Source organism: Balaenoptera physalus (assembly GCF_965194825.1).
Source record: "Balaenoptera physalus genome assembly, chromosome: 10".
In the NCBI taxonomy this organism is placed as follows: domain Eukaryota; kingdom Metazoa; phylum Chordata; class Mammalia; order Artiodactyla; family Balaenopteridae; genus Balaenoptera; species Balaenoptera physalus.
Window position 1 is genome coordinate 23851837 of NC_138889.1, and position 11638 is coordinate 23863474.

The 11638-nt window shown below is 45.4% G+C and overlaps 2 protein-coding genes across 2 annotated transcripts; one reads left to right on the top strand and one right to left on the bottom strand.

Annotated features, from left to right (window-relative positions):
* Window positions 1–6177: 6177 nt before the first annotated feature.
* On the bottom strand, window positions 6178–9697 carry CRYAB (crystallin alpha B). The gene is made up of 3 exons (XM_082476924.1): window positions 9109–9697; window positions 7857–7979; window positions 6178–6543 (listed from the first exon to the last, which is right to left on the bottom strand). Exons 1-3 carry the CDS (start codon window positions 9307–9309, stop codon window positions 6340–6342), a joined length of 528 nt encoding a protein of 175 aa, XP_082333050.1. The 5' UTR covers window positions 9310–9697; the 3' UTR covers window positions 6178–6339.
* A 617-nt stretch (window positions 9698–10314) lies between these two features.
* HSPB2 (heat shock protein family B (small) member 2) lies at window positions 10315–11601 on the top strand. Its single transcript, XM_082476932.1, has 2 exons — window positions 10315–10472; window positions 10961–11601. The coding sequence occupies exons 1-2, from the start codon at window positions 10379–10381 to the stop codon at window positions 11410–11412; spliced, it is 546 nt and encodes a 181-aa protein (XP_082333058.1). The 5' UTR covers window positions 10315–10378; the 3' UTR covers window positions 11413–11601.
* The last annotated feature ends 37 nt before the right edge of the window (window positions 11602–11638 follow it).

Below are 11638 nucleotides of genomic sequence, written 5' to 3' on the forward strand. Positions count from 1 at the left end.
TCCCGCTGTGGTTTTGATTTGTATTTTCCTAATGGCTAGTGATCTTGAGCATCTTTTCATGTGCTTATCAGTTATTTGTATGTTGTCTTTGGAGAAATGTTTATTCAAGTCCTTTGCTCATTTTTGAATTGTGTTGTTTGCCTTTTTGTTGTTGAGTTGTAGGTGTTCTTTATATATCTTTATATATTCTGGATACTAATCCCTAATCAGATACTATATGATTGGCAAATATTTTCTCTCATTCTGTAGGTTGTCCTTTCACTCTCTTGATAGTGTCCTTTGATGCACAAAAGTTTTCAGTTTTGATGAAGTCCAATTTATCTATTTTTTCTTTTATTGCCTAAACTTCTGGTGTCATATCCAATAAATCATTGCTAAAATCAATGTCATGAAGCTTTGTCTCTTTGTTTTCTTCTTTTAGCTCTTATGATTAGGTGTTTGATCTTTTTTGAGTTAATTTTTGTATATTATATAAGGTAAGGGTCTAATTTCATTCTTTTGCATGTGGATATCCAGTTTTCCCAGCACCATGTGTTGAAAAGACCGTCCTTTCCCCCATTGAATGGTCTTGGTGCATTTGTCAATAATCATTTTACTATATATGCAAGAGATTATTTCTGGGCTCTCTATTCTATTCCTTGGTCTATGTCTGCCTTTATGCCAGTACCACACTTTTTTGATTATTGTACTTTTGTAATAAGTTCTGAAATCAGGAAGTGTGAATCTCCCAAATTTTTTCCTTTTTCAAGATGGTTTTGGCTAATTCAGGGTCCCTTGAGATTCCATGTGAATTTTAGGGTGGAATTTTCTATCTCTGCAAAAAATATTATTGGAATTTTGATAAGAATTGCTTTGAATCTGTAGATCACTTTAGCTAGTATTGATATCTTAACAATATTAAGTTTTCCAATCCGTGAACATAGATGTCTTTCCATTTATGTCTTCTTTAATTTATTTTAGCAGTGTCTTATAGTTTTTAGTGTACAAGTTTTTTGCCTCCTTAGTCGAGGTTATTCCTCGACTATTCCTTGAATATTTTATTCTTCTTGATGCTATTGTAAATGGAATTGTTTTCTTAATTTCCTTTTTGGATTATTCATTGTTAGTGTATAGAAATGCAACTAATTTTTGTGTGTTGGTTTTATATCCTGCAATGTTGCTGAACTTGTTCATTAGTTCTAATTTATTTTTTTGGCGAAATCTTTAGGGTTTTCTATATGTAAGATCATGTCTTTTGTAAGTAGAAATAGTTTTACTTGTTTCTGTCCAACTTGGATGCTTTTCTTTTTCTTGCCTAATTGCTCTGGCTAGAACTTGCAATAATATATTGAACAGAAGTGGTAAAAGTGGACATCCCTGTCTTGATCCTAGTCTTAGAGGAAAGGCTTTCAATCTTCACCATTGAGTATGATGTTAGCTGTGGGTTTTTCATATATGGTTGAGGTAATTTCCTGATACCTACAACTGAGTTCATAATCTTCAGTCTCAAATTTGTCCATCTTATATATTTCATATCTTGGTGAATTCCATAGTTTTCTTTTATGTGTCTTAACCACTCTTTCTTATTTTTAATATTACATATTGCATAATAAATTCACACAGTTGTCAAAAACAGAAAGCAAGGAATTATTTTGAATCCCCCTTTCTCATCCTTCCCATTAAAACAGATACCAAGCCCTATAAATTCTATCTCCACATTATGTCTTGATTATGTCCCTCTTTTTTACATCTCTATCGCCTTTGCCATATTCCACTTTCCCATTATTTCTCACTCTTACCCTTTTGGTTGATGTCTCTATTTTCCATTTTGGTCTCTATTTATCAATCTCTATATTGCTCCCAGATTAAGTCTAAAAATGCAGAGTGGATCATGCTACTCACTTGGTTAAAATCTTTCACTGGCTTTTATAGCCTTCAACATAAATTTCAAACTCCTTAGCAGAGTTTTCTCTACTTTCTGACTCTTATTCCTCATCTCCCACATTCCCTCTCATATATCTAGTGCTCCAACCAAACATAAATATCAATACCTGCCTGGGCACTTCATGCTGTTCCCCCTTCTAGATGCATTTTCTTCCCTCTTAACCTTGCTAAGTCCTATAAACCATTAAGAATTCAGTCAGACACCCACTAGGATGGCTATAACCAAAAAGATAAATAATTATAACTGTTGGTGAGGATATTGAGAGGTTGGAACCCTCATACACTGCTGGTGGGAATTTTAAATGGGCAGCTGGGCTTCCCTGGTGGCGCAGTGGTTAAGAATCTGCCTGCCAATGCAAGGGACATTGGTTTGAGCCCTGGTCCGGGAAGATCCCACATGCTGCGGAGCAGCTGAGCCCGTACGCCACAGTTACTGAGCTTGTGCTCTAGAGCCCACGAGCCACAACTACTGAAGCCTGCATGCCTAGAGCCCGTGCTCCGCAACAAGAGAAGCCACCGCAGTGAAGCCTGGGCACCGCAACCAAGAGTGGCCCCCGCTGGCCACAACTAGAGAAGGCCCACGCACAGCAACAAAGACCCAACACAGCCAAAAATAAATAAAAATAAAATAAATTAATTTTTTAAAAAAATGGGCAGCTGCCTTGGAAAATAGTCTGACAGTACCTCAAAAGCCTAGATGGAAAGTTACCATATAATCCAGCAATTCCACTCCTAGATACATACTCAAGAGAAATGAAAACATGTCCACACAAAAACTAGTACATGAATGTTCATAGCAGCATTATTCATAATAGACAAAAAGTGGAAGTAACTCAAATGTCCATCAATTGATGAATGGGTAAATAAAATGCAGTAGATCCATGTAAAGAAATATTATTTGGCAGTAGAAAGGAGTGAAGTACTGATACATGCAACCGTATGGAGGATACTTTAAAACATTCTGCTAAGTGAAAGAAGCTAGTCACATAGGGCCACGTATTGTATGAAATGTCCACTTATATGAAATGTCCAAAATAGGCAAATACATAGAGAAAGAATGTAGACTAGAGGTTACCTAGGGCTGGGCTTCCCTGGTGGCGCAGTGGTTGAGAATCTGCCTGCCAATTCAGGGGACACGGGTTCGAGCCCTGGTCTGGGAAGATCCCACATGCCGCGGAGCAACTGGGCCTGTGAGCCACAATTACTGAGCCTGCGCGTCTGGAGCCTGTGCTCCGCAACAAGAGAGGCCGCGATAGTGAGAGGCCCGCGCACCGCGATGAAGAGTGGCCCCTGCTTGCCACAACTGGAGAAAGCCCTTGCACAGAAACGAAGACCCAACACAGCCATAAATAAATAAAAATTAAAAAAAAAAAAAGATTATGTCTGCTTGAGAAATCTGGTAATTCACTAAAATGATTAAAGCTGACACATGGTTTCCAGGGCATTCTTCAGTCTTTTACACTACTTAATTCAGCCTCAATCAGTTAAGGTGTTTTTGCATACCAGTAACATAAAACCCTCATCAAAAAAGATTATACAAAAACAAGATGTAATAAGACATTCTGAAGTAAGGAAGCTCTAAAGTTGCCCAGTTAAGCAGTTCAATGATCCATCAAGGTCTCGGAGTCTTACCATCTTCTTGCTCAGCCATCGTCAGTATATCATGGATGCTCCCTCATGGTTTCAAGATGCCTACAGCAATCTGAGTATCACATTCTCATGCTCCAACATGCAGAGGAAGAAAAAAAATAAATCTCTCTCTCTGTCTCTGTCTCTCTCTTCCTCGCTGTCTCTCTCCCTCTCCCTCTTCCCTCCCTCCCTCTCTCTTTTTTGGCAAGTCTTTTTAAAGGTAAAAAGCTTTTCTAGAAGCATCTATAGCGAATTTCCCTCCTGTCTCATTGATCATAATTGGGTTGTAGCCCTTTCAAGACTAATCCCTACAGGATTCCCTACAGGAAGGAAGGGAATTTCCATGATTGATTTAGACCAACTCTGACTGGAGCTTGGGGGAACCCTTCACTTTCCTGAAGCACATAGCTAGGAAGAATATAGTGGATACCTAAACCAATCTGGGGTGCTGTTGGCAAGACTGAAGGTGGTAAATAGGTTACTTAGGCAGCCAACAATGTCTGCTACACCGCCATAAAAATTGGCTCTAAATTTAGAGAAATCTGACTTGTGGCTAGATCACAGCATTTCAGACTATTAGGAAGTTGTTTTTTAAGAGAAAACATTTTGAACCTGTATAGATTTGCAATGTATATTGTCCTAGCTCCACACCCCTGCAACATAAAAACTTTCAACAATTGTTTCTAGTGTCATATTTTAAAAGCATGGCCAATCCCCAAACTGTAGGCTTTGTGAAGGTAAGAGTCCTTGTTAGAAATCAGAAATCAGCTGGAAGAGGGTGCAGAAAAAATAAGAGTTGTCTCTAAACATTTATACCAGGGCTATTTTTCATTAATTGAATCAGAAGTTTGTCTAGACTCACAAAAGTGAAATAGAGGTGTTTCTGTAGAGCAGTATGTCTTTGTTTAAGCTAAATAATATAATCACTTATTGATCTGTTGTTATTCACTGTAATTCTTAAACCTTTTAAAGACAAATACCATACGATATGACTTATATGTGGAGTCTAAAATATGACACACCAATAAATAAATAAATAAATAAATAAATAAATAATAAAAAGGGACTTTCCTGGTGGTCCAGTGGTTAAGACTCCATGCTTCCAATGCAGGGGGTGCAGGTTTGATCCCTGGTAGGGGAACTAAGATCCTACATGCCGCGTGGTGCGGCCAAAAAAAGAAAAAAAAAAACTAAAATATGACACAAATGAACATACCTACGAAACAGAAACAGACTCACAGACATAGAGAACAGACTTGTGGTTGCCTGTGGTGGGGGGATGGGGGAGGAAAGGATTGGGAGTTTGGGAATAGCAAACTATTATATATAGGATGGATAAACAACAAGGTTCTACCATATAGCACAGGGAACTATATTCAATATCCTGTGGTGAACCATAATGGAAAAGAATATGAAAATATATATGCACATGTGGATAACTGAGTCACTTTGCTGAAGAGCAGAAATTAACACAACATTGTATAATAAATCAACTATACTTCAATAAAATTTAAAAAATAAAAAAAATAAGGGACTTCCCTGGTGGTCCAGTGGGTAAAAATCCACACTCCCAATGCAGGGGGCCCAGGTTCCGATCCCGGTTGGGGAACTAGATCCCACATGCATGCCACAACTAAGAGCCCACATGTTGCAACTAAAGATCCCATGTGCCACAACTAAGACCCAGAGTGGCTTAAATAAATAAATATTTAAAAATAAATAAAAAACAAAAGTTAACCTTTTTAAATTGTGGGTCAATGGATTGTATATTTCCCAGTCTAAGTTTTTTTGTTTTTTTTTTTTTAATTTATTTATTTATGTATTTTTGGCTGTGTTGGGTCTTCGTTTCTGTGCGAGGGCTTTCTCTAGTTGCGGCAAGCGGGGTCCACTCTTCTTCGCGGTGCGCGGGCCTCTCACTATCGCGGCCTCTCTTGTTGCGGAGCACAGGCTCCAGACGCGCAGGCTCAGTAATTGTGGCTCACGGGCCTAGTCGCTGCGCGGCATGTGGGATCTTCCCAGACCAAGGCTCGAACCTGTGTCCCCTGCATTAACAGGCAGATTCTCAACCACTGCGCCACCAGGGAAGCCCTATTTCCCAGTCTAAATTTTAATAGGTGTTTACTGGCTAATTAAGGGACTACACCTGAGAGGCTTGTTTGGTGATAATCACCAGTCCTATTGTGATAATCACCTGTCCACCTTGTGAATCAGCTGAAGGCAATGCTTATCAGTAGCAAAATGTCAAAGTTGAGGACACCATCTCCTCCCTGGTGACATGATTAATTTCAGAGACGCACTAAGGCCTTTTATGCACCGTCATCCAGACCTCATTCAGATTTGTTATTGGACCTGAGGGCCAAAATCAAAGAGGGAGGAGAGGAACTAATATTCCTTGAACTCTGCTAAGGGCTTTACCTACTTCTTCTCCTTAATTTACTCCTTACAACTAGTGTACAAATCAGTACCCCATGTTATAAATGGAAGACCTAAAGACCATAAAGCTTAAGTGACTTGCTAAATTTATCCCATGAGTAAACGCTGGAAACAGTCATTCTGACTCTAATATCCCTGGAGTCCCCTAAATCATATGTGATCATTATTACAAAATATTCAAACACGAGACAGTTATCTGTTGCTGAATGATATTTATTAGCTTAATAATTTGGGCCTGCCAAATTTGGGCCTGCTTATTATTAGCATTAATAAGCTTCAGCACTAGTCACAAGATTTTCATTTACTGGTGGGGAAATTTTCTTGTTTTAAAAAATGCAGTTAGAGAAAGGGCAGCTACTTCTTGGGGGCTGCAGTGACAGCAGGTTTCTCTTCACGGGTGATGGGAATGGTGCGCTCAGGGCCGGAGGCCTGTTTCCTTGGTCCATTCACAGTGAGGATGCCATCAGATGACAGGGATGAAGTAATGGTGAGAGGGTCCACATCAGCTGGGATCCGGTATTTGCGGTGGAACTCCCGGGAGATGAAGCCATGTTCATCCTAATCCAAGAGAATAAGGAAAGAGGTAGAGAGATAAGAACAGGAAATAGCATCACTTGCCTAGAACTCAGACATCCTCCTTCCCCTTAGGTGTGGCCAAATGCATGGCAACATGAGAGAAAGCTAAATAGCTGTTCTGTTTGGGGCTAAGATGAAATTGCCTAGGTGGCCACTCCTACCAATGAGAGTCTGAGAAGTTTGAACAGCCAAAATTTCATAGCTCTCTAAACCCTCAGGCATGGACATGTTCAGGGGTATTTCCCAGAGGTTTAGATCAATGTTTTTTGGGCCTACAGGATTTGGAATATCATCCGGCTTTGAAGATTTGAGTCCCTGAGGAAACCCAGAAATTGTCCTGACTCTTCAGGAATGTTCCAGAAGTTTCCAGACCAATAGACCTAATAATAACAGCAACAACAATAAAGACTCCCTCCAGGGAGGTTCTGATCTAAAGTTGAATCATACAAGCAAAACTGAAACAGCTTGAGGACCTCACACTATACTGTTTGATGCACAAGTTTATGAGTTGGGAATTCCCTGGTGGTCCAGTGGTAAGGACTCCGAGCTTTCACTGCCTTCGGTAGGAAGCAAACTCATTGAAAAACTCTCCCAGAAAGTAATGAAAAGCTATTCCATTCTTTAGAATTTGGCTGAAGAATTCTGACCGTAACCTTTACACCTGCTGAATCTCAAGCATTTATCCAGACAGGCTCTCAACTGATTTCCACATGGGTCTAGGGTATTAGGAGCTGAGTAGAGCTCTGAAGCTTAGGCAAAGCAAGTAGTTCAGCATTAAGATGGGCTAAAGAGAAGTGAATTCCAAAACATCTGAAAGAAAAGTCTAAAATTCAAGGGCCTTCCGAGTGCATGCAGTTAATGTAATTATATAAAGCAATCAGATGTCTAGCAACCACTACTTATAAATCAGTGGTCTTCAGCCTTGACTAACTGTACATTAGAATCCCCTAGGGAGCTTTGAAAAATCCTGATTTAACTGACCTGGGATATGCCTGAGCATTGGGATTTTTTTTTTTAATTCCCTTGGCAATTCTAATGTGGTCAAGGTTGAGAACCACAGGCTTAAACGGGAAGTTAACATCCCATCTATCCCATCTGAGGCAATCAAATCAAAACAAACAACAAAGATCACTTCTCTGGCCAAAACAACAACAACAATAACAGCAACAGGTTTATCCCTGTTCTTGACTCTTATGGCTTAGGACTGGAATGCTGCCAGCCTCAGGGGCTGATGGCAGTCTCTGGCATATAGTATGTACTGGAGGAATGAGCAGAAGAGAAAGCCAGCTACGTACCTGGCGCTCTTCATGTTTGCCATGCACCTCAATCACATCTCCCAGCACCTTGACCTTGAGTTCCTCTGGGGAGAAGTGCTTCACATCCAGGTTGACAGAGAATCTGTCCTTCTCCAGACGCATCTGGAAATAGCAAGGTGGGGGAGGGGAAGACAGTAAGATAGTAGGAATATGAACAACACTAGTACAGTCTCATTCCGCAGACTTGCTTTCTTTCCAGGTAGTTTATTCTCCTCTTTTTAGCTAAAAATCCCTTTTTGAATAAGCATGACTCTCTAGTTCAGGGGAGCCACTACAGTGGTAGACAAGGCACACCATTTGGTCATCAGGCCAAACTTTATTTACAGGGACAGGGAAGAAGACAGGCCACCCAGGGGACAAATCACAAGGATGGGTCTGGGCATGGCTTCTGCTGCTTCTCTGACCCAATGTCTGGCCTTGTCATTTGTCTGTGAGACAAAAGCCCCTTCTTCTTACTCAGGTCTCTGCCAAGTTTTCCACCCACTCAATCTGGAATGTTCTGCTGGCTCCGATTGTCCTTCCAAAGCCCTTGCCCACTCGGCTCCTGTTTACTCACTCTTGAATATTTTTAAACCAGAGTGTTATCTGTGACAGCTTCTGTCAATCTTATCTGTTCGCCCCATTCTCCTACCCTCTCAGGACAAGTGGAGGGGGGTCCCTAAACTTGACCTACCTTCTATCCTCATTAGGCTTGGACCCAGGCCAGTGCCCTGTCATAGCCCTGAGAAACCCAGAAAATCATAGAAGAGGGAATAGAAAGGAAGAAAATAGTGGCTGCTGTCTCCAGCTCCATGCTGCGGGGATGAAAAGCTCAGGGTGAGGTAGGACTGTCTCCTGGCTCTTGAACTTGAGATGATAGTATTTGTCAGGAGTGTGAGGTATTAGAAGAGGTGAGCAAAGGGGTATGAAGGCAGCTCTTTCCCTGTAGATCATTATGAACCAAACCAGAAAGGGACATCCTACTTAGAAGATGGGACAGAGAATGATCTTCGTAACACATGGAAAAAATGTAATAAATAGGATACAGAGGTGCATCGAATACAAACAGGTGACTGGGGAAGAGAGGAACTAGGGACCTCATCTTTCTTCACTGCAGGACATACAAGAGCCTAAGACACTTGGGACCCTTAGACCTAGTCAGATTTAGGCCAGGAGGAAAAGGACAGTGGATGGAGACGCTTCCAGGAGGCTCCAGAATGAACTCACCTGTCCTGGCAGAGGGGAGACTTACCTCTGAGAGCCCAGTGTCAATCCAGCTGGGTGCCCGCAGAAATGAAGGCAGCCGAAGGTAGAAGGGGCTCAGGGAAGTAGAAGCTGGGAAGAGATCAGACTCCAGCAGGTGCTCACCAAAGAACTGGTCAAAGAGGCGGCTGGGAGAGTGAAGAGGAAAGAAGGAGCGGCGGATCCAAGGGTGGTGGATGGCGATGTCCATGGTGGCTAGGTGAGTGTGGAGACTCAGCTGGCTGGTCAGCTCCTTCAGCCGCAGCTACAGCCAGCCCCTTATATATGCAGTCTTCTGAAGCTTCTGGAATGATGATGTCAGGGGTTTTATTATGCCAGCTCACTGCCCGTTCATGGGGACTTGTGATTGGGGATTTGGCAGTTTGACACATACCCAGTACTCACTGAGCTAAGAAAAGAGAAATACAAACACGTCTGAGCTGGCCAGTGACTTGTCCTGGTCTTGTTTTACTCGCTTTCTGTCCGCATCCCATGGCACCCACCCCCACCCCCTTCTCTGGAGTTGGGACTGAGGCAGGAATCCCAGGCAGGCGGGCAGTGGGCCCCTCCTCCTCCTCTCCAGCCTAGCATGCCAAGGGAATGTGGCCAGAGACTATCTTGGGCCAGGGAAGGAACTGGAATCTTCCTAGGCTGGGCCCCAGGATATTAACTCTTTGTGGGTCCCTGAAGGAGAGTAGTAATCACCAACATGTCGACGGCAGGTTTCCACGTGGTGCCCTGGGTCGCCCTGGGTTCAGAGAGGACCCTGACCTTAATCTAGGCAGGAAGGCCCCTCACCCTGCCCCAGAGAAAGGGGAGAAAGTTGTTTGCGTCGTTCACTTTACAGGCCTGGCAGAACAGTAAATCCAGGGGAGCTTGATGAAGCAGAGCGCCGGCTGCCTGCCACTGAGGAGGAGAAGAGGGGCGTGGAAAACGTGCAAACTCTCTGGGAGGGTCTCAGCGTGGTCTCTCCGGGGCCTCCGGCACCAGCCTCCCCTCCCCAGCTCGCTCCGCAGCCAGGACCCCCAGCTGTCCTCCCCGTGGGGCCTCCCGTAACAGCTGAAGGGTGTGCAGCGGAGGGGACGGGGGTCCAGGCGGCGCAGGCCACACACTCGACGCGGGCGCTGCCCGCCCCTCCCCCACCGGGCTCGGCACTATTTTGGGTGGTGTAGACCCCGCCCCCACCTTCGAGTGCGCCCGGGCTCTGCGGCAGCTGGAGGGGTGCCGCTGCGCCAGCTGGGGCCGCACCTCGAGCCGGGGCCGCCGGCGGGTCTGCAGCCATGTCGGGCCGCTCGGTGCCACATGCCCACCCGGCCACCGCCGAGTACGAGTTTGCCAACCCGAGCCGCCTGGGCGAGCAGCGCTTCGGGGAAGGTATGGCACGGACACCACCCCCTTGCCTCCCACCCCCACCTGCTGAAATTCTGGGCTGACCTCCCAATGATACTGGCCTCCACCCCACTCCGGGCTTAACTGAACTCCTGGGGTGAGCCGTCTCCCACCCCAGACTCCCCCCTCGTCCCCCTCCGGGCAGGGCTCGCTCCCCTTCCTACTGACCTCGGTGCGGACTGCTGCCCCCTGGGCTCTGATACCTGCCCCTGCTCCCCTCGGGATGCCTCCCCGCTAACCACCCAGACCCGGTTTGGTTTGCTCTTCCTCATCCCAATTCATTCCCTTTCTCAGTCTCCTCTCGCCAGCCGCCTCATTCCAGCCTCTGGGACCCCTCCTTCCCCTTCCCTGCTTCTCCTGACTCCCCTCCAGCTCTCCCTAGGCCTCCCCTCCTGATCTGCTCTCATGTCGCCCTCCTTCCCACCCCATCCTCCCTCATCCTGCCTCTTGCCTTCTCTCTCTCTGCCCCTCAGGCCTCCTGCCAGAAGAGATCCTGACCCCCACCCTCTACCATGGCTACTATGTCCGGCCCCGGGCCGCCCAAGCTGGGGAGGGCAGCAGGGCAGGGGCCTCTGAGCTTCGGCTCAGTGAGGGCAAGTTCCAGGCGTTTCTGGATGTGAGCCACTTTACCCCCGATGAGGTAACCGTGAGGACTGTGGACAACCTACTGGAGGTGTCTGCCCGGCACCCCCAGCGCCTGGACCGCCATGGCTTCGTGTCCAGAGAGTTCTGCCGAACCTACGTCCTGCCTGCTGATGTTGACCCCTGGCGGGTCCGCGCTGCTCTCACCCATGATGGCATCCTCAACCTGGAGGCGCCTCGGGGTGGCCGACATTTGGACACAGAGGTCAATGAGGTCTACATCTCCCTGCTCCCTGCACCTCCTGATCCAGAGGAAGAGGAGGCAGCCAGTGCTGAGCCCTGAGTGCCGCAGACCCAGCACCCTTTCTAGCTCCCGCGGTGGTAGGACTGGCTGCTCACCACCCCAGAGGCAGCAGCATCCTTGGGGGAAGGGAAAAGCGCATGGTCACAATGTATGGTTTGGTCCCTTGGGACGTGTCATAGTGTTTTCATTTAGTTTTGGGTGGAGCTGAATAAACCCAAATCTCAGGGCCTTGTTTGTGCTGCTCCCTATTCTGTGGCCTGGAGGA

Coding starts and splice junctions, on each gene's coding strand:
- CRYAB (XM_082476924.1), bottom strand. CDS start 9,309: ATGGACATCGCCATCCACCACCCTTGGATCCGCCGCTCCTTCTTTCCT. Junction 7,980..9,108: donor TTGACACTGGGCTCTCAGAG/GTAAGTCTCCCC, acceptor TGCTATTTCCAG/ATGCGTCTGGAGAAGGACAG. Junction 6,544..7,856: donor GCAAACATGAAGAGCGCCAG/GTACGTAGCTGG, acceptor CTCTTGGATTAG/GATGAACATGGCTTCATCTC.
- HSPB2 (XM_082476932.1), top strand. CDS start 10,379: ATGTCGGGCCGCTCGGTGCCACATGCCCACCCGGCCACCGCCGAGTAC. Junction 10,473..10,960: donor CGAGCAGCGCTTCGGGGAAG/GTATGGCACGGA, acceptor TCTGCCCCTCAG/GCCTCCTGCCAGAAGAGATC.